This window comes from Synchiropus splendidus, chromosome 11 (assembly GCF_027744825.2).
Source record: "Synchiropus splendidus isolate RoL2022-P1 chromosome 11, RoL_Sspl_1.0, whole genome shotgun sequence".
Taxonomy (NCBI): domain Eukaryota; kingdom Metazoa; phylum Chordata; class Actinopteri; order Syngnathiformes; family Callionymidae; genus Synchiropus; species Synchiropus splendidus.
In genome coordinates, this window is record NC_071344.1 from 10,447,488 (window position 1) to 10,473,791 (window position 26,304).

The following is a 26,304-nucleotide window of genomic DNA, read 5'->3' on the forward strand; positions in this document are numbered from 1 at the left end:
AGGTGGAGATGATCAGTTGCTGTGGAAACCCCTGATGGGAAATGCTGAAAGAAGGAGAGACCAAATCCAATGTGGAACGTGTCCCATCCCAATTCTAGGGAGCCGCACCACAAATGAGGCAGAGTTAGCCTGCTGCTCGCAAGAAAGCTAGCACTGCAAAACTGAGATCAGATCAGATATGTGTGTACATTTAGGCAGTGTAACCTGGCATGACTTCAGTGACGGTGAGGCAGCGCATTGTGCGATGCCATACAGTTGACCTTATCCATCGATATACTTCACACATATACGTAAGGTGGAGGCTCAGATCGTCGCGGCCTCTGACAGACACAGTGAAAACCACAGATCGACCATCGTGAGACCTGTTATTTCGGTGGGATAAATTCAGTAGTAAGGGGACATGCTGTCCTTAAATATGAAGAGGGAAGGAAATGTGGTGAACCAGCAACCAGGTCACGGGCAGCCAAGACGTGATGACGTATGCACTGAGCAAAGGCTGCTTTATGATGGTGGCAGTTGGTCCTCAGAAACATGTTGTATGCACAGTGATTCGCTATGTGTTGAGAGGCTGGTCACTGCTACATCCAATAAGAAATAGAGGTGAGTCAGTAGTCATGAGAGAATAAGGGAACAACCATCGACTGAATGAAGAATCAGCTGGTGGAAATAAGGAGACCAAAAGTGGACCAACATGCACGCACACATTGTACTGTCCAGAGATTGTATGTGACTTGTACTCGCACTATATGAGCACCGTGAACTCAGAAGGACTTGGAATCTTGAATGTATTAAATGAGGGGTTCTTCAGTTTTTTGATCCCTGGGCCCAACTTTACAAGAACAAATCCAATAGAACTGATTCATTTCTATTGATTTCATTTGTGATCAACAACCATATTTATTCCACTTACACGTAAAGAAACCAAAATCTTGCGAAATGATGTGAGATTATGTGATCAGCACAACAATATTTATTTGTCATCAAAAGTCCAACCAGCAGCAGAACCAGGTGCAAGTCTTATTCATCAAATTCACTAAAGAAAAATAGAAAAAAAATACACTTGATGTAGACTGTTGAGAAAATTGAAAAAACTGAATAAAATTAAAATAATAAAACCATGTCTAAATATCATAAAATAAAATATATATATTTTAGTTAAACTCGAAAGAAGATATAAGTATAGTGTAAATAAAAGTATTGCCATAAAATGTTGCAATTAATTTTCAAAACTGCTTCAACAGTTGCTTTCATGAACAGTTTTTACTGTTTTTTCTTTTCAAGAACTTCTCCATGGTTGTTCACTGTCACAGATTTGCAGCTGTCAAGTCACTTCAGTGACACACTATTGCCACCATACGTGGCTCATGTATTAAAACGGTGCGTATCGCGGCCCTCACAGCCCAAAGGTGTAAAACAAATAAACCTTTAGCGGCCCTCAAAGAGGCGAATCACTGTATCAAATAACACTGGACACCACTCATGGTTTCTGCCACTTTGAAGAGATTAAGTGTCAATAAGGTTATTGATATGAGGATCTATCAAGGTGATGATGTGCACTGGTTCTGTCCAGAGTCGGGCTGGAAATGGGTTGTTTTCTTTGCAAAAACACCTGTCCAAACAGCAGCAAAGCCAAGGGCAAGTCTGGCATGTCAGCGCTGGTGACAGCTCCCGACAAAAATTCACCTGAGACAATTCCAAAGAGGTCCAGTCAAGCGAAACAATGCATGTACGCTGGAAGGACCCCAGCTGGGCCGCCAGACTTGGCCCTTCAGTTCCGGGGTTGTTTGCAGACGCTCCCTGACAGACAGCGTCACAGAACAACACCTGGGTGGAGGTGCAACGCTGCAGTGAAATGTCACCGTCTTTGTTTAGTTCGGGGTTTCACATGCAGCTAATCCCATCGTGACGCTGACTCCGCTGAACCTAAAACCTCTTACAGTGGAGCGAATGCTACAAAGGCCCGGACTATTTTAGCGATGAATTAAACCAGCTTACAACCATTAATAAAGCCGCAGGTCTCATCTGTCCAGAGTGGATTTAGGAGCCGTTTCAGGGAAGACTCACACAACAAAGAGCAGGTGGTTCATTAGCTAGCAGAGTCTTAAGTTGGGCTTTATACAGGAGATCTCAAGGGTGGTCAAGTTTCAGTCCTTACGCTAGGATTTCAGCACATACATCCTGAATCTACACGGCCGTCCTCATCCATCCAGTTCCCATCATCTGAGAGAAGCCTGAGGGACTTGGCCTTGTGTTAGCATGAGGCTTGTGTCATCCTTCAGTGAGAAATTGCAGAGAAACCGAGGCCTGAATGAAGCGTACGTCAGGCAGCGATCCAGCAGACAAAGGCTGAGTAATGACGCGGTCTCTGCACAATGAAAGCGCCGGTAATCCGATAGAACCACACTTTCTTTTCAAGCCAAATTAATTGGACACCAAACAGTAACACACATTTCAAATGAAGCCATTTTATTTATAAACCGTGGCATATTTTTGTCGACATGCACTAAGGATTTAAACTGTACATTCATCTTTCCGTTCTATTTACATGGTCCTTGTTTTATACGCAGTTTCGCTCATTTACTGTCTGACTCTTTACAGAAGCAATTCCAATCGTGAAAAACATACAAATGACACACGTTGTCTCAGTCACTCCAGTTACAAACACTCTCCTTACACAACCACAAGAGGGCAAATACTTTTAAAAAGTGAGCCTATTCTCATGTGACTTGTCTGAGGAGGCATATGGAAGTGTAGTTTAAGTGTAGTGCAGGTAGAGCAGAAACAGAAGGCCAAGCTTTCCATCGCGCTCATATTCTCACATTCCCGTGCTCAAAGGCGCCTGCACACTCACAGAAACTACATTTCAGTTACAGACACCGGTCACACCAGTCCTCAGGTCAGTCCCCCTGTGGTGCTACCAAAACAAAGGTGAAGACAATTGTAATGTGGAACTTTCCCATTCCTGTATGTGGGGACACCATACATACTGTGGTGGAAAAACGTATTCAGACGCCCTGCATTCTACTGTGTGCAGGAGTGAATTTAGGGAGGGAGGGATATGAATTTGATGATGTGATGGTTTATGGTGCAGTCCAACACACCAACACATTCCCAGTTATGTGTTGATGTCGCTTCACTAAACCTGTCGTCATATCAAACATGTATTTCATTATGGAGTTGATCCTGTTGCCCAAAGCTAATGTGAGTTTTTTGACCCTCTTTCTTCAGAGTGAATTTCTATTAAGCTTTCATGAAACTATTGCGTTTGGTGAAATCACAAATCCAAGCATGTTTTGAAGGATTCCTCACTTGGCTTCTAGCGTGCTGCGTTTAGGACAGTTTGCAAAGAACAATACATTACTAGCATTTCCTTCATTAATAGCAATTCCGGACTATTGAGCGCACCTCAAGAAGAAGAAGAAAAATGGTTTTATAGATCCATAAGCTGTGCTGGTCTATAGTCCTGCGCAACAGAAAGGTCAATGTTTGAGCCTATGTAACATCACCTCAAAAATGCAGTCCAAAAACAAGGTCTAGCATCGAGACTGATGATGAAAACTCAAGGATGCTCTGAACACGGATTATGCTGCCATTAAAATTAAACTCATCGCATCAAACCAATGAAATTACAGGTGTTTTATTTAAGTTTAAATTTCCTCTGCTGTTCCCAGAGCTCTGTGCAGCAGCCAAGACTGGTGTGGAACGACCAAAACACTGGAGCAGTGTTGGAAAGTGCCGGCTGGGAACACACATGCTGAAAACAGCACAGTACTTTCATGTAAATAAAACGCCAGTAATTTCACACGTCTGATGGGACGAGGCATGAAGAGTGCACGGAAAAAGTTCTCAAATCGATTAGACGGTTGCTAGAGGTTTGTTAAATGAGAAACTGAAACACTACTTGAATGCAGCAGGGTTGCTGCAACTAACAATGAGCGGCCAACAACCACATTTTTGGTGGAAATGATCTGCACTTCGGACGTCTCAGGGCGTCTCAGAGTGCTGAGTAGTTTCTGTTAGGTTTCTCTTTTAAGTCATATCGGTGAAACAAAACATTTTCAGTGGACCAGTTTCCAAAAAATGACAAAAAAATGGGAAAAAGGATCTTTCTTACGTCTGGCATCCTGGCATCCCACAGGACGCGTCTATCATCGCAGCACAGACGCTCCATCTATCTGGAATGCATTAAGAGATGTCTGTAACTGTGCACAAATATCACAACTATAGAAGTGAGGCATCATTTTTGTTTTCTATCCCAAACTTCACTAGCTGATGTTCACCTGTCTGTTCAAGTGTCATCGATCCTTCAGAACACAGAGATCAGATTCGCAGCACAAATGTCCCGCAGAATTCATAATAATATGATGCTAAAACCGTTTGGACTGAAACAAATGCATTGTTGTTTGTAGTAGAGCAAACACGATTGTTTGAACAGTGGATGCACCCTGCGGTAAACAACCTTTTTTCTGTTGGTTTGGACACAGCATCAGAACAGAGCCTGAGCAACACTGTGCAGGAATTACTTGAGGAGGTTTCACACTTGGCCTGTTTTGTGTTACTTTGCCTTTTCAACAGGAATAATTCAATTCATCTCAAGGCGAGGTGAGGTGAGAAAATTGCTCTGTCCGGAGAAGGTTGTTGTATTTCTAAAATTTAGGTTGAGGTTCAATCTTTATTTTTGTGTCTATTTCATTCTAGCTGACAGCTCTATGATTTAATTTAGCAGCATGTCTAAACTGTAAAACCCAAAATGGAGACAGGACAGCAGCAAGGACCTTTGCAACGCAGGTTTGCTCAAAGAAATAAATAACCCGATAGCTGCACAGTAACTGTAAAAAGTCAACTTTCCTTTGAATAAATGGTGAGTCCTTCACATCCAGGACTAACCAGCAGCACAGTCTGCTGATGATTTCAGTTCAGAAGTGGACGACGTGGTCTCTACTGAGGGCAATACTGATGGGTTGTCGTGCTCTGTGTGACCATGTGTTGGCAGCCATCACTGCACCGTGCACATGGAGCTGCGAGGGGGATTGACGGTCCTGGCCACTGTGTCCTGGCTGTAGTTCACAATGTCGGCTTTCACCACTCGCTGCAGGAAGAGAAACACAAATGAAAACGTGACAAATTCCATGCTGAATTCGTAAAAAGAAACATGTTTCACCACAGAAGAGTGAAGCCGTTTTTTCCCCCAATTGAACGCTTCAAACATGACTTCATGCTTAAAACATGTTTAATGTTAATTCCACTTACAGCGAGTACACAAGTGAAGTTACATTTCTATTAGAAATACTTATAATCATGTGTTTTTTAGTTGTTTATTTTTGAAAATATGGACGTTCATTTCCAAGTTACATTTCCAATATTTCATATTGACTTTTTTTTTTTACTTATCATAAAAAATAGAGTTGAATATCAGGTACTCCTCAATGCATTTCATAACAATTTTAATAATATTTACCTTGAAATTAGTCTTTAATATTTATGGACATCATATGAGATTAATCAGAACAGTTACATGCTACAGTTACACTAACATTACAACTACGATACTACAACAAGTCTAGGCATCTGTGGGAACATACTTCAGACTATTGCACTGAACATATTTTGCTCTGCTGGGCGTTCTCCTGTCTAATTGGGCCTTCGTCCTGAGGGTAGTTCACCAGTTCGGCCTTCACGATCCGCTGACCGCACGTGAACCCAGTAGAAAGAGGAAAAGAAAACAGAGAAAGAAAGCAAACGACAAGAAATATGAAGTGAGAGTGGAAAATTTTGAACAGATGATGACACAGCCAAAAGCTGAGAAATGGTCAAGAAAAACAATGAGTGAAAGTGTAACTAAAAAGAGGGCTGCCGACAAACACAGTCAAATAAATGGTAGAATGGTGAAGGTAGATTTTTTTTTTTTTTTTATGTCAGCCATCAGATGTAATGGTGTAATGGTTTGACCCGTATGAGGATCAGGGATGTCAACACAGTCTGTATGGAAGGATACAAGACAATGAAATGTTACTTAAAAGCCACAGTCACACTCATTCGAGCCATGATATTCCTCAGCGCTGCATCCGGTTTCAGCTCTGCACACACACACGCGCGCACACACTCACACACACACGCACAACTAAATACCAGGCACCTGGTTGGCTCTGATTAACGAGCTGCTGAGCTCACTTGTCGTAGTCGCTGACTGATCCTTGGTCTCGCTATCTGATCTACGAGACAGAGGACCATGACGGAGAGGGCTGCCAGGCAGATATAATACTGTCAGGGGTCATGACCTCCATGTTCTGCTCTCTAAACCTGACAACAGATCATGAGGTGTTGCTGGCTCCCAGGACACTGGGCTCAGTGCTCACCATTCTAAGCAGTTGCTAAAGCCTGTGAAAGACGTAATGGATGGATGATAGAGGGATGGATGGATGGATGATAGAGGGATGGATGGATGGATGATAGAGGGATGGCTGGATGGAAAGAGAGATGGAAAAATGGATGGATGGATTATGGATGAGGGATGGATGAAAGGATAGAGGGATGGAAGGAAGGAAGGAAGGATGATGGATGGATGATAGAGGGATGGATGGATGGATGGAAAGAGAGATGGAAAAATGGATGGATGGATGGATGGATGATGGATGGATGATGGATGGATGGATGGATAGAAGGATACATTGATGGATGGATGATAGAGGGATTGATGGATGGAAGAAACTACGATGATGGAATCAGTCCAATGGTGTGATCACCATGTGCTCCAATATGTAGCTGATAACTAGATAGAGACACCAGCAACACATGACCATGACATTGCCCTCAAGTCACCAACAATCATGAGAGGAACCATACATATCACTCCAGCTTCAGAAACCATTGAGAAGGTCTCGCACAGAGAACCACTGGGAAAAAAAGGCTTTGTTCAAATGAGCCTCGGCTTGGTTCACATCACATGTACTGGCTTCATGCAAGCGCTAGCGAGTACTACTACAAGCAATAGAGCCCAATAGACGTAGCACTAGCGCACCACAAAGAGAAAATGTAATAACATTGAGAGATTAATGTTGTAATATTACAGAATTAAAGTAGTGATATTACGCAATTCAAGATTACTACTTTAGTGTCCATAAAAATTTGCATCTGGTGAAGCTAACACCGGTTTAAAAAATCAGGAAAATCTTTTACCATGTTATGCCATAACAGTAGTGGTAGGACTTTTATCCACACGGATCCAATGCTTTCAGTCATGGTCATGTGTCGGATACTTTTGGAAACTGGGTCCAAAAGTGAGTACACTCTAAAACGCTGTATTCCCGTCCGTAGATGATCTGCAACTTACTGAAAACAACTTCACTGCCTGGCAAGTCTCAGCTCTCGTCTCTTGTTATTGTACGATTTGAATCCTAATTTTACTTACAGTTCACGTGTTACAGTTCACTTCACCCCGTTGTGGGGCCTGAATACTAAAGGCTATGACTAAAAAACTATAACACCAAGGTACTTCCCTGTCAGCCTATTTCATTACAGACCCTTCATTGGCAAACAACCAAATAGGGATTTTTCCATAGTACAAGTAAACACACATAGAAAGACTCACAATGGAGCCTCTCACTCAGCGTGGTGTCTCTGGATTAAAGCACTTTGCTTTATTGACAGAGTCATTAGGAGGAGGAACAGCCAAGTGGATGGACAGCTCCATTAGTTGGCCATTTTAGCTCAGTTGGCAGCGGTGGTGTGGCTGATGGGAGAGGAGCTTGAGAATTTGCCCAGCTCTTCCCTTACACGCTCTCCCTCCTCGGGGGTCCTGACCCCACTGTGGCCCCTGGCTCGTCAAGCATTGCCCAGTCAGTGTGGCTCCAACTGACCATATCACAGGCAGGATTAATGTATCTGGGGGAGGAAACCCTGTAAATCCTCCAGCTGCCACATTCGGGCACCTCCGACTCACCAGCAACCAGTGACTCCGCTTCAGTCTAGAACGGTGGGAGATAAACCAAATAAATCAGCCAGACAACCTCACCTTCTCACCTCTACAACTGCCTACCTTTGACCTCCGACTTCACGCGCTAATGTGGTCAATGTGGGTCTATTTACAGATGGGCCATGTCTCGGAAAGGTACTCACTGGAGGCAGACGTAACAAACTCTTGTTTACACAACAGGTCCTTTACAGTGTGTGGGGGTCTGCGCTGACCTCGCACACTCCCCATGACCGTCTGAAAGTTCACATCTCAGGCAAGGATGAAACTGAAGTCAGCTAATACTCAGTTTCAATAGTCAAATAAGCCAGACATCCACTTTGTCAGTAGTTTGCTCTTCAATATGAGGAGTAACCTTGTCTCTCAATATTTTGGAAAATGTGTCTTATTTCCACACAGAAAATTCAGCGAAACATAAAAGTCAAACTCTGGAGGCTAACCTGAGACTGCTCAATCTCTGCCTTGTTAAGCTTCACGCCGAGAATCTCGGCAGCGATTCTTTGAAAACAAAGGTAGACCTGGAGGAAGAGGAGGGAAAGTGAAAAATGAGAGCCAGTCAAATTGGTCCAAACCGCACTACATCAACACTTTTATTGTAATGTACAGAGTCAGCCGATACTTACAGAGTCCCCAGTCTTGGCGGACACAAACTGACTGATGAGGCCATTCTCCTGGCAGAAGCGCTGGTGTTTGTCAGCCTTCACCGTCCTCATGTGCTCCAGGTCGACTGGAACAAAAATATCACAGACATGACATGTGAGAAGACGTGCCCAGACAGATAGAGAGATTTATGCAGTGGTCAACTGCCACAATGTGAACACAAACAGAAATGATAATTGTTTATATGAGTTATGACGGGTTCTGTCTTCTCTGCAAGACGTTCACATTGGAGAACGTTCAAACAAAAAATAATTCAATTCTTATATTCCTTTGAAGAGTCATACATTTTAGTTCTTAAGTTCAGAAAGATTTATACACGTCAATGACGGTTACAATAACTGACTACTTAGTTTTGTAGCTGATAAAAATGTTCATTTTTGTCTGGCTAACCACCTCATCGGACAACACCCCTGGACTCCACACACTCTCCCAGCGAACACGGTATTCTGCCATTAGCTGAGTCCATGAAATTCCCCTCTTCTTCAACAACTCTGGGCCACTCTTAACAGTTTCACTTCTTAGAACGTGTTTTCTGATCATCAGATTCAAATTGTGTGTTGTAGATTGAAGCTGCTTGGCGGAGGTTTGCGCTCTCTGAGTGCTTTTCAAGTTTAATATATATTTGTTACTCGTTTCTTTTTCACACTTTTCCCATATGAATAAGTCATTATTTTTATGGAAGTCAATGTTGGGAGTTGATCGGGTATCAGAAAGTAACTAGTTACAAGTGAAGATGATCAGTGAGGTTTCCCCAGGCTTCCATATCCAGCTTTGTGGGACACATTCCACAAAGTTGGGCTGGTAAAGTTGCACCCTGCAGCCAAGAACCTTTATTTGACCTGAAATTGACAAACCAGGCCAGCTGTGGAGAAATACTTACAGACAATAAGTGGACGACCGAAGGACTTCAGGCTAAACTCTGATCGAGAAGGTGGAGAAAACTGGATGGGTCGGCTCTTGACAATTTTTGCTTTATAAAGGACGAAGAAATGAGACTGTCATCTGTGCTCTGATTTACCGTCTGCACATAATGACAGCACCTTCCTTTTTAGCTATTGTGATGGCGCTCCCTGTGCATTTGACTCCTGTGCAATGATACTGAGCTTTGCATCACTCTTTCCTTACTATGGGGTCATTGTGGGGTCGGTGAAGAGGGTCACCTGGGGGTCTCGCTGTTGAAAGCAATAGCTTTCCTCTTTATTTCTGGCTTTGTGCGAAAACGCAGCCACACCTAGTATCTGGTGCGTGGATGTCTTTGCTAGCTGGAGGTGGTCAGGCTACTGTACGGTGTTGCGTTTCCCTCGTCCCCCCGAGTTTTACTCTTTGTATGAGCTTTCATTGAGTCTGTCAAGGATTTATCCTGTTCTCATGCCCCTTAGTGTGAGTGTGTGCCTGGGTGTGTGTGTGTGTGTGTGTGTGTGTGAGGGTGGGAGGCCGCATGAGTTGAGGGAGTTAAGCACCTAGCAAAGGAGGAATGTAAACAGTGCACTTATAGACTATTATTAATATCTCAGAATGCCGTGTGACCTTGAGAGGGGAACCATTACAACCAAAAATACACTAGTCAAAATTATTTGACTTGACTGCATATTACCATCATCATGCGTGACATATAAACACAAACCTTTCAGACAAGGGCAGACACTTACTCGGCCCCAGACTGTCATGTCGCTGCCGGACGGCACATAAACAAAACTATCTCCAGTCATTAACAGCGGACGTAGCCGCCATGCTACTAGGAGTAAACACTGCTAATCCTTTGGATCCTGCACACTTGGGCAAGGCTATCAATCATGTGTCACAGTCAGATTAGCCAACATTAACAGTGAGAGTCTGAGAAGAAGTATTTGCAATGGCCAACAGACACGGCAAAAGCTGTCTTCTTTCACATTTTCAGTTTAAATTACGGTCATTTTTATTGTCAAGAAAAACAGTTCCTAAACCACAAAAGGTTGCATTTTATATTAGGATAAATTTATTTCCAGTATGTTTGCTGACAGCTTTTGCAGCTGTTGTTTGGAAAATGTCTTTACCTTCATTGAAAGGGAGCACTCAACAAATGAACACAAAAATATTGCAGATATCACAAGCTATAACACTCATGTGGAGAGAAATCATTAAAAAAAAAATTAAAGCATAGGAAAAAAAAAACAATAATTATATATATATATATATATATATATATATATATATATATATATATATATATATATATATATATATATATATATATATGTGGCATCCATGTGATGTTCGTACAAACAGAAATCAAAGTTTCTTTTTGTTTTGCATTGATTCAAACTCTACCACATTATTCACGCAACATGTGTCATCTGTCTGCTCAGGCTGAACGCCAGCGAGGCTAATCCCTACATTTTAGTGTTTCGCTCCATTTTTCTCCCTAATGTACCCATTTCTACTTATCGGGTCAAAACAATCAGCCTGCAATGATCTGGTTTCCCTCCGTTTCTGTCAAAGCGTACATCAGCTTAACAACTCCAAGGAAGTGACTGCAAACACGAAATAAACTGTTTAGGCCTCTGAGCGCATCGAGATAGTGGAGGGGATCATCACTCGTGAAGAGCAATGGCCCTCCCTTCACTCTGGTCGCCATCAGTGTTTACTTAAAAGGTCTGCCTGTCAATGCTGTGAATTACAAGATAACAGAGATTAATATCAGATGGATAAACTCTGCTTTTACTCCAGAAAATAGTTCAGTGAAGCAGGAATTAATGGAGGCACGACAAACTTTGAGGAGCCTCTTGCGGAAAGAATTCTCACGTGGTTATCTTGAATCAGCCAGGTATTTGTTTATGCCTTACAATACATGTGGGTTAGTGTGGTTTGGTTTCTTGTTCCCTTCAATAGTCAGGACTGGCTAGTGTCGCTTTCACGTGAACGTCAATGTCCCTGAACACAACACATTTTTTTAATCATAACTTCTCAAAGCCGTACGATGTCAAACAAACGTGAGGCTGAAGGCAACATACTTTTTTGTTGTACGCTTCATGTAAATTTACAGCACCAATAAAAAGCTTTTTTGGACTCAGGTCCCCATTTTACAGAAATTTCAGTCACCATGATCATTGGAATATTTGATTACCTCTTTGAAAATAAATAATGGATTACTTCGCTCGAGTTTCCAGCAGTTTCAGCATAATCTACAAGATTTAGACTATAACTTGTTTCAGTAATCATGGTTTGGTGTCCCACAGACTAGTACACTCCTCGAATGTGACTGACAGTGTCTCCACTGTGTCTCGGTAGCAATTGCCAAAGAAAAGCAACAACTCATTGGCGCTGAACATTCTGAAATCCTACACTGTATTGTGTGATCATCAGTGGGATTTTTAAAAATGTGCTGTGATAACAAACACCTACGTATTCTGCTGCAACCAAGTCGGCTGCAGCCGACCAATTGTGATATTTTATCGAGCAAATAACAGCAAGAGACTACGCCTGGCATAGCACAGTGGATTGCCGGGAGTCTCAATTGAGCTAAACAGCAGTTAGTGTCGTGCGGTGGGCTCGGAGGGGTCATATCCCATTAAGTGAAAGTTACAAGGTTGAGCCTAATCAACCCCTGGGGAGAATCTATCACTTCCAGCTCTACCTCACACTATGCATTTAAGAGCTGCTGGAGTTCAGTTTTCCCTTAATGACAACATTCCTGATATTCTGCACAGACTAAAACAAATGACTGAAAAATCCAAATTCAATAGACACACGTGTTAAAGTATGTGTTTTGTGTTGGTTGGAGTGGAGCCGCTGGTGTATAGTACAATTCCTGACCCCTGGTCTTCAGGAGGGAAATGAGCAAATACATTGAAGCTAATGTTGTACCACACACTCTCAAACATAGTGAAGTATAGCTGTTGGAGAAGTGTGAATAAACTTGAAAAAGCTTCAGAAAGTGTCACTTCCTTCGAATACACACTGGAAAAAAGACATACAATAAGGACGACCACTGCTTGGGTAAATCACAATGACCTGTTCCTCCCAATGTATATTTGACAAGATCAAGGACTTGATTTGCAAATCATTTGCCCTGACCCACGACACCTGTCATTCACATACTCGGGGAGGTATCGATCAAAATGTGATAAACTTCCAGAACAAACTGCAACAGACTTGCATGTACCATAATCCCCAAACAGGTGTTTGACCTGTCGCTACTCATTTACTTGGGGTTGAATCCTGGAAACCAGGTGTTTGGTACGTGAGACCATATGAAAAAGGACCAGTGGAATTAAGAAAGCATCTTCATACATCTAGATTTCACATGAATGTTAGGCATTTTAATTCACGTGCAAGATTCTAGACCTCCAAAAACAAGATATCCAGTGTACCCAAGTTCTCCAAGGAAATATACTAATAACCATATGCTTTTTAATAATTCATAGAACAATAAATACAGTCATGAAACCTTAACCAACAAAGCATCCATCCCTGGAAATGCCTTCATTTTCAATACAAAACCTGACATAATAACTCATCTATTAAATTAATGGCCCTCATGAAAATTGTGAGGATTTTTTTCAAGTGGCTTGAGACAGTTGAACTGCTGTTCCTCGCGTCATGTTGTAGAGGTGAGCGAGGCCTTCTGCAGGACTCCTCGGGGAATCCTGACAGAGACAGAGCACTCTTTGTGCGGCGGCGCCCCTGCTCCGGTGGCCTGAAACGGGCCGGGATCGTCGGGGGACTTGCTTTCCACTAGGTCAGAAGTGTTCTGTCGACAGCTCATTGATCACAGCTCATCTTGTCACTTGATCGTTTTTCATGAGCTGATGTGCAGACACACACACGTGCATGGATACACACTCTCGCACTTTTAGTTAGAACAAGACACTCTACAGCTGTATGTGAAACAATTTGCTCTTCCGCTCGCCACTTCTTTTTTTTTTCTAAAATGTCTCACTGTACCAGGAGATAGAGAGAGGCAGGATTGTCACCGTACAACGCGGGATCGAGGGCCTACCTGGCTGGCTTTCCGGCCTTGTAGGACTCGTGAATGTGAACAAAAGGCGTAGTTCTGAACCGACCGCACAAGACGCTGCCCGAGGTTTCACTGGCCATGTCCACCTAGCTCTCCTGCCGCTGTTAAACTAAGTGGACTTTTATGGGCTCGCAGTAATACAAGCCTGTGTGAGCTGGCATCGTAACCAGGAGCAATAATAATTATGGAGCACAAGGGATCACTTATGATTGCGTCCTTATGAACATATTCATAATTATCGGGTTTGCTGACATACAGGACTGAACACATAAAACATGAGTGTTTACATACAATTCCAGCCAAAGGAAGCGCTATTTTCCCACGTAGCAACTATATAAAATAATATACAAGGCTATTCTAGGAGCAACTGTTATAATAGCATGTATCACACCACAAAAAGAAGATGAAGGAAATATGATGGAAGAAATGCTACTATACATCTAAATTATAAGCCAGTGGTTCCAGATCAAACGGTTATGCACCCAACCCTCTGTCAGCGCCGCTCTCTTGCAGAAATTCCTCCATATCAATGTTGTGGAGAAGTGAAGAAATAAAGTACAGCCTGAGCATGATGAGGGTTCCAGGCTGCACTCGGGTCAGGTGGCTAAGCTGTGCTGTGCAAACCAAATGGCCCATGACTTACCACACAAGACGCTATTCGAAGACTGATCATCTACTGCATGTGCAACAATATTTGCTTTATGGATGGCTAAATGAATGAGGTCTCACCGTGTTTCAACAGGCTTGGGTGTCAGGAGAAGAAGCGATGCCGGAAGAGTGCGGCGAGGAGGAGTTATTGCTAATGAATCATTCATCTTTTGTATAAATTTGTAAAGTAGTCCGATATACATGAGCAACAAAAAATGATCTTGCTCCTAATATACTAAACCCCCTCACGGAAAACTGCCCATGATGACCCCGTCTGAAGAGAAATACGGAAACCCTAGATTTGTCATAAGCCGTAAACATTCCAGGTCTTCATTCAACCATGCCCAACGTCTTACTTGGTCTTTATTTTGTATACATAATGTTTTACAGCGTCGACCTGTGGTTGGGTAACCCACAGTGCAACATGGACACTGCTGACGTGTTCACGTCTTCTATCTGGGGAGGGGTGAGGTTGTCGGTGTAGGAGTGCTGGGCTTTTGTCCCACCACATGTCTATTGTGGCTAAACCTTTCCCCTGGGGGCAATTAGGACCTTTTAGTTTGTTGTAAGAGGACCTAAGTATGAGAGGGTTGAGCCAGGAAAAACATTTTTGAGCTCAACCAAAAACAGAAGTGTATTGAGCTGCTCGGCACTCCTGGACTTCTGAGCATCTCTCTATTAAGAAATGTGCAGGCATACACTGAACAGACAGGAACTGTGGCAGCTTTACAGGGGCAGCATGGTGACGGGTGTGAGAGAGGAGGGGAGGAGGGGAGACCTCAACTTTACCTGAGCCTTCGCCAAGATGGCAAACAACTCAAAACCAACAATGTTGGTGGCAACGACATGATTCCAAGGAGATCTCTTATTTACTTTGACTCGCTGGAGAGAAAACTGTGAGCAGATAAATGATAGGTAAGGGAATGTCTCGACAATCTTATATACAAACAGGACACCAAGCCTATGATAAACATACTTGTGTTAAGGGGTATAGAACATAAGAGTCATATAACTGGTATGGATGAGTGAAACATTTTAAAAAGTTTGATCAAGGCTTTGGATTTCTTGTTTGCAGAGTGTCTTTGAGTAACTTTGATACTACATGTACAGACTAACTGGGAAAAATAAAGCAAAAGCAAGTTAACCATGCAATTCTCTTCATGGCAGGACATTATCTCTGCCCAGAAGGGAACGCTTCCCATCGCAGGCTTGAGTGGACCAGCAGCAAAATTGTGTACGGTTCTCTGAGCAAAAATCCATGAGTAATGAGGAGGGGTTAAGAGAACTGAACCGATTTAAGTCACCCAAATACGGGCTGTGCAATCCTGTGATGGATGTTCCTGGAGTTCCTTTGGGAGACAAAGCCAGCAATGGGAAGGCCGATGGGTGGGGAGCAAGCAAGGGTCCTGCGATCCCTGCTCAATAAAAACAAATTGCTTTGATAAATGACACAGACTTTCTGTCTGCAGAGAGACGTGCAATTATTTCAAGTATCAACGTAAACCTGTAATGCAGTTATTTCAAAACAATGATGGCTGCCTTTCAGTCCACATAAATCATACTGGGGGTGATAGTTTGAAAGCAATACTGAAAACCTTGCTGGATGAGCAGCGCTCAAAAAAATAAAAGGAGCACTTAAACACAACCTAGATCATGACGGATTAAATGTTCCAGAAGAAAAGGTGTTGAGAACAAAATAGCCCACGCATTTTCCAAGGAAATAAAATCATTGGATTCCAAGAAATCCCAGGCTGAGTTTAGCTCAATGGAAAGAGCATTTACGATGAAGGTCAGTAGTGCGAGCCACCAAGCTCATGTGTGCACTCCTTACAAGGTATTGGCATGCTTCCATTGAGACAGCAGGCATTCTCCAGAGTGATATCCTACCAGACCAGGTTGATCTGAGTGGACAGTCAATCACTGGACAGTGAGAAGTGCAATGTGGCAGCGGTGGACTCAGGTCTGGGATACAGGGCAGTCCATGGCACTAATATCTTTCTCATGCTGGACACACCACAGCCACATGGGACCAAGCATCGCCAGGTATCAGAAGAATGGTGGTCAGACAATGGAGTTTGAGGATCTCATCCAAGTATGGCAACCAAGGTTCATCTGGTTACGACATCAAGGTCTATGGGGTCCAGCAAGGATATTGCGTACTGCACTGTGACAGGTCCACCACCAAACTAGTTAAACTGGAGGATGTTAGCTAGCAGAACATTGTCCACAGTACACCCAGACCCTCTCACTTTAGTCAACTCTGCTCAGTGTGAACCTGCTCTTCATTGGTGAGGTGCAGAGGGCACCAATATTAAGTGTTAAATGCCTTTTAGGCTGCACGGTGAAGAGCTACGGGTTCTGCTTGTGGATGTCAAGCCAACACTCATGGAGTCTGTTTTTGACAGTTGGAGAGATGCAAGTGCACACAAGTGGCTGAGCGTTGGTGCAGACAGCATTGGTGCTGCTGGGCTGTTTCCCTACCACAGCCCCCTCCACGTCTCCTGGAATAGTGGGATATTAGCCACGCACCAAACCTTCCATGGCCGAATATATATAAAAAGGCAACATGATAGTGCCATGTGACGTAATCAAACACCATGCAAAAAGCCTGAACAACGACTTTTTTTGCTTCTAATCGACAACACGATCTAATAGAATGTGCTTTATTTATACAAAAAGGAGACTTTCTGATCCATGTATCTCACTTTTCCTCTTTATTTGACCACGTCCACTATTAAGTGTGGCCAGTTCCGACAGCCATCATGGTGATGCTTCATTGCTAAGTCTTTGTACAAGGGTTGAAGTTTTCGGTTCTTTTAAAGTGTTGGGGAATAAGAATAGTATTGCAGTTTGTTATTATTCTTATGATTATGATTATGATTATGATTATTATTAATAATAATAATAATAATAATAAAGTCTGGAACACAAAAAAATGTCAAAAATATTAAGTCATCTAAACATTACCTTTCTTTGACAAACATGCATGTAAATACGCGCTTGACTAAATATATATATTTTTTTGTAAAAACCGAAACCACATTAGTTACTCGGTATTCAGCCAAGCAAAAATTTCTTCGGCATCAGCCACAAATTTTAAATTCGGTGCATACTTGTGGAATATCTTTCATCTAATGTTGAGAGTATGCTGTGAGAAGCATAGCCACAATGTTCCTGGATGACCACTTTGTGCTGTTTCTGGTCTTTCTTCTTAACTGGACATACTACAGTAGTGTGTATAAGGTCGATCTCTTGTGTCATTGCACCCATCCGCTCATATCTATAAACCAGCAGCATCTTAGCGGTAATAGATAATTCAGTGTAACACCAACAATTGGTTCTTCGAGTATTGTTATCAAAAAGGAGAACTTCAAATTTCCACTTTTGCAATGAATATAGTGTGAGTATATGCTCTAGTTTTACGCTTGCTACAGACCAATATAGAGACGAAAGGGATTGTTCCAGAAATCATATTCAGTTAATTTCAGTTAACATTTTACAAGAATTCTTTATACTTTTAATAGATGGATGGATATTTACGGCGGATGAGCTGCCACTGCAACTTTCCTCTAAAGAGCATTAGACCTGGCTGCACTGTAATAAACAGTTTTCATGTGTTTAGACAGAGCAAGAGGTTTGAATTCTTCCATTCCCTGTGTGTTCCTAGAATCTACGCAAGCGTGTGGTTTTACATTCAGTTGTTACTCTGAAAGTCTGCCTGTGTGAATATATGAACACATAAATAATTGTGCGTGCAGATGTGTGCCCTCAATAAAAACTTTCACTGGCTTCCTCCCTGAATTGTTACAAGTGGAGCAATTATTAAACACAAGGCTCTGGGCAGCATATCAAGGGTAAGCGGGTGCAGTGTTTAACAAGCACACTTAACCCTCGCCGGCCATGCTAAGCTTAAGAAAGGAAAGGTTGTTCTAAAGCAGTGACATGACACAGGAGGGCAGTAAGGCCAGGGCGAGCAGCAGAGGGGACAGCTTCATTAATGAACCGCTCTAGTCCACAGGCACGAATACAAAACATAGTAAAAAACGCAGTGTGCAAATCAAACTCGAATCCGATATATAAGGTAGCACCAGTAATAAGCAAACCGAGGTCTCAAAGGATTTGAGCAGTTGATTTTGAAATAATGAAAAAAAAGAAAAGAAAACTGCAGCTGCCAACTTAGCTCATAAAAATAACATTGGACTCTTAGCGTCTCACCATGCTGTGAACCAGCTTGGAATATATTCCAAACTTGCTTAAAATGTCAGCACTTCACTTCTGATTGTTATAAACATGTCACATTACATTGGCCTACAAGAGAGTGTTTTACTATTATTACACTACGACGTTCAGCATGTGCTTTTCACGCTTTTAAACTAATGCATGGAATGGGCCGTTTCAACATTTTACCAAAAGTTACAAATTATTAACGTGGTAAGGCATTGGTTAAGAACAACATGTTATAGTTGAGGGAGTGGACCTGACCAATTGAGGGGTAAAGCTCCATTTACTTTCACTTGATCCATTCATTCACTTGATCGGGTGGCTAATGCCAAGGGCTACAAACAGTATGATGTGTGAACTGTAACTCATCATCCCTTCATATGCTTTAATCGCCAACCGCCCATTTTTACTAGACTGCGCTTAAAACATAGCCTTCATTGTATTATATATTACGTGGTTAGAAGGTGTGCTGACTACCAAAACTCTGAATACAAATTTGGCGGAATTACCTGATAGAAGCGTCCCAATATTAATGTTCTTTTTGTCTCTATATAAATGGGGGAAACTCTGTTTGTTGAAAAAGAAACACATTCATATGGCTCAGTTGCTTACTGTTTGAAGCTTTCATGCCCGACTAGCAGAAGGACATGCACCAATTCATAAGGATGACAAGTCTTCACTATGTCCCCTCAAAAGAATATTTGTTGACAGAGACAGAGGCAGAAAGAAAAAAAACAATCAGATGAGAAACATAAATGCGGCTACATCTAATGAGTGCAGACTAACTCTCTTACGACTGTCTGAAAAATGGAGTCCATGGGAGGGTTCAAGGATCCATAAAGTTTTGCAGAGTAATTAATAGCTCCTAGCGGGGCAATATGTGTGGGATTCTGTTTTTCTTTTTTTCAGCCTGTAGGAGCAGAAATAACACATGAGCCATTTCAAGCAATGGAGCCATTAGACAGGGCCTGACAGCGGGACGTGCACCTCTTACACATTACACTATACACACTCACACAAACACCCAAACCTAGCCTAAATAATGAGGCGCCCGGCGCTAAAGCCAAGGCATAAGAAATTCAAATGAATGCCAAGAGAGGTGAATCTGTTTTAGACAGGGGAATTAAACCATGACCTTTGGTCGAGGTTACATTACATTAGTGAGAGCTTCCTGTGAGCAGGCACCACTCTGTTCACATTTATCATCACCCAAGAAGGTGGATGGTCACCTCAACACACACACTGATGCCTCACTTGATAATAACACTGCTTTAGACAGGACTCTGTCAAGAGGCAGTTTAAAAAGAGTCATTGTTATTATGCGAGTTGTGAGGTCAGGGCAAACTGATGGACGGTAACTGTCTTGTAAACGTCAATTGTGTGCGGTCAGCCTAACCACTGACTCAAAAAAGTGAGCGAAGAGCAGCTTGGGAGAGGCAGGATAGTGACTGTGTGCAGATAAGCGGTGCACTGGATACGTTGTCCCGGGGATCTTAAATCAACGTCGGCGACTCCCCAGAGTTCACAAACATCAGCATTCCCATCGTCTCGAAAACCTCATCCTCTTATCGACACCGATCAGTTATCTAGCAGTCAGAGAGAAACGTCAGCTCACTTCAAACACTCACTCCTCCACAGCCAAACACAGACACGCAAAACCAAATACACCTCAGGATCACAAGAATAGAAAAATGGTGCAGAACATGCGAGCGTTCCTCGTTTCATACACAAGAATGTGACAAAAATGAAGAAGGTTATCCTAAAACTGACATTTGAACTCAGCTGCAGACCTAAATAGTCCAAACCATTCATTATTCTTTTACACCAGACCTGGAACTGCCGATGTCTGGTTCATCTCAGATGAATGTTTTAATCTCAAACAAACGCTTTTCAAGGTCACCCTTGCTGTCCAATAGTAAAGTGTTCAATTTACTCTTTGCTTATGACTATATTACGTTTTTAATGGATAAAACAAGGAAATCCAGAACTTTGCATCAGATTTGTATTTCACAATTGCTCTTTTCTTTGTCAATGTTTCCTTCCTAAAAAAAACTGACGTGTTACAAGAATTTAGGGACAACTAACATTCAGAAACCTGTCGCAGCAACCATCACAATGCACTGATTCAAAATTGAAAGCTATAAAACCCATTACGAGGTGGATGTTTCTGATAATAGTTGTACTCACTTTTGTTTCCTATCAAGGAGATGACTGGCTGGATATCACACTCTTCATTAGCCTTCTTCACCATATTGAACCAATCCTCAAGATTTTCAAAGCTCTGGAAGTTGGTGATGTCGTAAACCAGAAGAACACCCTATAGAAATGGGGAAAAAACAGCTTTTACTTTGTCATCCTCTATCTTCATTCTGTAGGACTTCATCTTGTTTGTCTTTCAGCATTTCCTGTTGGGGTTGCTGATAGGAAATACCCTCCTTTATCTCATCCAGGAACCTCTTGGTCGTCTTCTACCTGGTACCTCCATCACTAGCATTCTTTATCCAACCTGTCCTCTATCTCTCCTCTGCAGGTGTCTAAACCATCCGAGTCTCAACTCCCTAACTCAGTCTCCAAACTCCTACAGGAGCTGCACCTCTGACGTACTCATACCTGATTTCGTTCTTGTGAGAAACTTCCCATGAAAACCTGAGCATTTTGCTCTCTCATCTTTTGTCTGACACTAAAGCAGAGTCGGGCAAAAATGGAGTCGGTGGGCCACATGCCCTTTGCCTACTTCATCAGCAAAGCTACATTACTACAGTAATCTTTACTCTTCAAATTCATTTTTTTTTTCTCTTATTACATATCATTTTAATAAGTTATTTCAATAGTATTTCATGTCCGACAAAATAAATAAATAAACAACTTTTAAAAGTACCTTGAAATAAAGTGCCTTTACAGTATATTTACATGTTTTACCCATTATTTTCCCCAAGACATTCACCATTTGAGAAGATCTTGTACTATTTTTTTCCCATTTTATAATACTCGGGGAAACAAAAATTAAGTTACAAGTAGACCATTTTCTTTCTGTTTTCCTTCTGTCTTTTGGCTGTACACCAACTCACACTTGTCACAGTGTATAATGTGGCCACTTCAGAAATTGAATATCCACCCCGGGCTAATATCTGATCTTAAAAGGATACAGCCACAGAGCACTTCAAAAGATGATGGTTTTGCCCTTCAAACATTTAAAAGAGAGGACTGTCTGTGGTGAGTTTTATCCATTCTAATGAATGTTATTTCTTAATAGCAGACTATTGTTTATTATAGCACCTATTACCAAGATGAATAAATGTTGCACATTTGAACTTAATCTAAATATGAAAACAAGTTAGCAGCAGCATAAGAAGCCTTCCTTCCTTCCTTAATCCTCAACCTTCTCGTAAGGAGCAAGAACCGTCCCAATTCTTGGGAGGTCAAATTGAGGAACAAGATTGAGGAACGTAGCTTCCTGAATCTCGAGGACATCCACGACCTCTCTCTGTATAGAGGAATACCCAGAATCCTTTGTATAGTATCAAAGTTGGTGTGAAAAACAATCTTTGTTGATGGAGATATAAAAGACAATAATGCCTCCAACAGGCTTAGGACGTATCTGCATTAAGTAGTGTCCCATTTCTAAGGAACAAAATCTTCCTTCCCTTGGTTTTGAGGACTGAGGTTGAGGTTTGAGGTTGAGGATTAAGGAAGGAATTGGAATTCACCCTTAAACTATTAAAAGTAAGGAACCTGAAGTTCACCAATTAACTTGCCTGACTTCAGAATGAGAAGTTTCTTTTACCCAAAGTTAAACTCTTTATTCTTAACTGATTGCATAGGGGTGTCATGGCAACATGTATCATGAGCTTGGGAAGTTACCACCTCACAAAAAAGTGAAGCCTCTCCTGTCTATTAAAAAGGAAACAGCAGGTGGCACTGCTCCTCTTTTTGATATACAGCAGAAGAGACTCTTAACATTAGGGAATGGAAGATTTACATGGATTTGTGTTAAATGCAGATTTGCTGTGGACATAAAGGTGAAGGCAGGTTATCTGCTATCCGAGCTGAAGAATGAGAAATGCTTGCAGACATTTCACTCCTCCCAGTATAATCCTCCACACTGTCTGTTGCACGGAAATACACATCAGACAGCACCAGAGACAGCCATTGGAATTTACTCATAAATTAATCAAAAAGTAAACATAGATAAAAGGGCAGTTAGAGTGATTCCACACGGCTGATCGCCTTCCTCGCCTGGTATCATAGACATTTAATGTTTGCCAAAAAATGCTGCAACCGGGTTTCTGTTTACCTTTAGTGGAGCAGACGCTCACTGTCACAACATGCAGGGTCAGTGATGACAGCTCGCACCTCGCACAAAAACGTACGTCTGCCTGAACACCTATGATTGATTACAGGACGCGAGGGGTTGAACAAAAGGTGTGAACTCTTGAAGCAGCTCCGAGGATGCGTGTGCGTGTGAAAGTTTTGTTTGTACAAAGTCACCAGAGATCAAGATTGAGTAGACAAATTGCCTGGGTTAATAATATGTTAATAATGTGTTTAAAATGGTATCAATAAATCCTGTTTCAAGGATATCTACTAAGAAGATTGACATTCTCCCTTTTTCTGAAGCCATGTCCGTTTAGATATTATACTCTTTTACGTTGCACATCCTAGCATCAGTCTAGGGAGGTAAATGCTTTTTACTCTCAATAGATCGTCTCTTGACAAGGTGAAGAACAGCTACTCCATAGCCACACAAATGTGTGAAGCACAGGCAAAAAAGGAGCATTCAAATTACCAAGCACGATTTAAATCGATGTCCTTCAAGCTGTGAGGAGACAGCAACAGCTATTGTTTCACTCTCTAGCACTAGACAGCATTTTTAGATCAAGCCACCGCAACTGCGTCAGTTTCTCACAATACACAAAACTTAATTTGTGAAGTGACATTTAACATTTTAGAAAGTCATCTCAAATTCTCTAATCACTGTAGTGAAGCAAGACTGTCGAGATTTAGGAGGAGGTCAAATCAAGGAGGGGGAGGAAAGGAAAACAAATTTGTCAAGTCAGGAAAACTATATTTTTTTATAAATTATTATATAAAGCAAGTGCTCATATATGTGTCTGTCTGTGTGCATTTTAAAATTACACCTGGAGACAGCAGTTAGTTAGAAGAAGGTTAGAAGATTTTGTAACTACAGGATGATGCTTACAATACCCACCGCCTCTTTCTGACCAATGACAACAAAAGCATTTCTTTTCTCTGCAAAGTGATAAAACATAAAACAACTTTGTTGTTTGTTTACAGACTTTCCTTAAAGGAAACTTCCATTTACTGATTCGTCTTGTTTCCTTTTTTTGCTGATGTTCATTTTGAAATTGTGTATTTTTCTTCAAGGCCCTGTTTCTCAGGAGGTGAAAGTAAAAATATACATCAGTAATTGACAAAACAAAATACATTGGTTTAATTTGCCTTTTGGCATGGCACTGTTATTCCAATTCAGTCACTCTCTCTTCGATGACTTGGCTCAAGGCATTAACGTTCTTTTGACCTCTAAAACCAGCCAAGAATTCAAATGTCCGTTTATTATGAAACGGCTCCAGTGAAAGGAAGTGGCGGGTTCTGAAAGAAGCTGCAGATCTTGTAATAATAAGCCTGACCCGAGTCACAGATATAGTTCTGCTCAGAGGGTGGAAACTAATGCTTCCTGTGATCCACTTTACCTTTGGACTACTGTGACATATGTATATTATATACAAAGGAATAATGGGGAGCACACCACTTATAAAAGTCAAAAGGTTGATTCATTAAAATGAAAATTATTAAAAGGATGTGTGGACTTACGTGAGCTCCATACACATATTTATCCAGCATCTTCCCTCCCAACGTCTGGCCTCCAATGTCCCATACTTGCAAGGTGACATTTAAATTACCTGAGAAAAGAAACAAAAAGCTCTAATAACATTGGTCATTTTATTTTTTATTTCTCTGTGAAATGTAGATATAATGAAACATTAACATGAAGTAACTATGTGAATGGTGCAAAAGAAAAAAAATTAATTTGCAAAAGGTTTTTTTTTTTCATTATCAATAAGAACATAAATAAAGAGTAAGTGAAATTTGAATGATTTTTTTTTCCCTCACTTCCCCCTCATACTCATACAAGTACCTTGTTTATTAACCAGCTATGAAAAGTGAATTTTTGGGATTATTGGGGGGAATTTGAGTTTTCAAACGAAAAAACACCAGGCTGAGAGTGAACAAATATGCATATCTGAGTGAAGACCAAAGAACAAAATATTAACACAAAATGTACAAATAAATAAAGAAATAAAACCTAAACCAAGAATTTCAGCACTACACATTTTAGTATTAACTTTTGGTGGAATAAAAAACTGATTGACAGGGAAACACCTATTCTACTTCAAATATGAGTGAAACAAATATGAGTTCATATGAGAAGTCGTCTATATGTCAAATGTTTATACCGGATCAAGCAGATGATCTATGCAGGCATACAGGAACCATAATGCAGCACAGGAGTTGTTACTTTGTTCAACTATGTGTCGTCAGTATGTATTACTTATTATTACTTAATAATTGTTGATATAATATTCTGAATAATTGTTGGAATTTTTCACAATTTGTTTGCTAACAAGCAAAAGAACCTGAGAGTTTGTATTGTTCCATTTCCTGCCACAGAAGTCAGCAGTCAAGTGAGCAGCAAAACGTAGGAAATGAGGAGATGGACAAAACCATACCAAATAAATATTTCCATCTTGAAAATGAAAGAAGCTGCACTGTGCTGCAGCGTTGATGGGAGTCGGGCATTCAGTGTGGATACGGCTGGACGACTCAACCCCTTCATAGGTCCTTTTTTTAAAAGCAAGGAAAGGAACCGCTGAGGTTCACAGTCACTTCATCCAGACTATACAGTGTCAGTGTGAAGCTGCAGTGAGGAGTGCGATGAATAACTGTTCTTTGGTGGCATAAAGAGCCATCCCCACCCATCCACCGCGCTTTATTTATGTTTCACAGTTTCAGGCTGACTAAACATTACTGCTGTTTGTTCGGCACATGCCTCTGCAAAGAAAGTATGATCCACCAGAGATGGAGGATGCAGCCGTGGCTCCAAAAAAAAAAATGCAGTTATCATATTTTCTTTTGCATTTATCTGTGTGAACGTTTGCAGGTGTTACATAGGCTAGGCCCTGAGACAGCCCTTCTCTTTTTGAAACACTGATTAAAAAAATAAACAAATACATTTTTAAAATACATTGTTAACAAGCACATATTAAATGAAATAGCTTTGAAATATTCATACAGACGATTAACAACAGGTGGGTGTAGCATTAATGAACACATGAGGAAAGAACTATGAATCATAACCAAATAAAATTAATGCAACTGGAAAAATCATCAATACAGTTTAAGATTTATTACCTGAAGTCACTAATGTACCAGACATTCTAGTATTTATTTAATAAGGACACAATACAAAAAAGTTACATCTTGGATAGACTGACATTAGCATAATTAAGATGACATAGCTAATATAATATTAATTTTTAAATAATGATGAATGAATGAATTATGTCCCATTCAAACAATAATTTTAATGCATCATGCGCTTGAAAAGTACATTGTTCATCACTGTAATCTGGGCATGTATATCTGCTTGTGTTAATGGTAATAATAAAAACGTACAATACAATAGTGACTTCAGTATTTAAGTACTAAAGACACCTCTTCCTAAGAGAAAGTTAAAGGACATACCATCATGCAATATTGTGACTGCAAAAGGTATATCAGAGTAGATCTA

General features: G+C 41.2%; 1 protein-coding gene across 2 annotated transcripts in view; it reads right to left on the minus strand.

The window, feature by feature from the left end:
- Nucleotides 1-1,015: 1,015 nt before the first annotated feature.
- The window catches only part of rab28 (RAB28, member RAS oncogene family), a 33,176-nt gene continuing 7,887 nt past the window's right edge, over nt 1,016-26,304 (minus strand). The window contains exons 3-8 of one of the 2 annotated variants that reach the window (XM_053879483.1): nt 24,327-24,415; nt 20,682-20,811; nt 8,593-8,696; nt 8,410-8,487; nt 5,583-5,684; nt 1,016-5,089 (exon numbers count right to left, since the gene is read on the minus strand). In XM_053879483.1, the coding sequence (XP_053735458.1) occupies nt 5,589-5,684; nt 8,410-8,487; nt 8,593-8,696; nt 20,682-20,811; nt 24,327-24,415 (497 nt within the window). In that variant the 3' untranslated portion in view covers nt 1,016-5,089; nt 5,583-5,588. The remainder of the gene's footprint in view (nt 5,090-5,582; nt 5,685-8,409; nt 8,488-8,592; nt 8,697-20,681; nt 20,812-24,326; nt 24,416-26,304) is intronic. The other variant, XM_053879484.1, reaches the window with a different exon arrangement.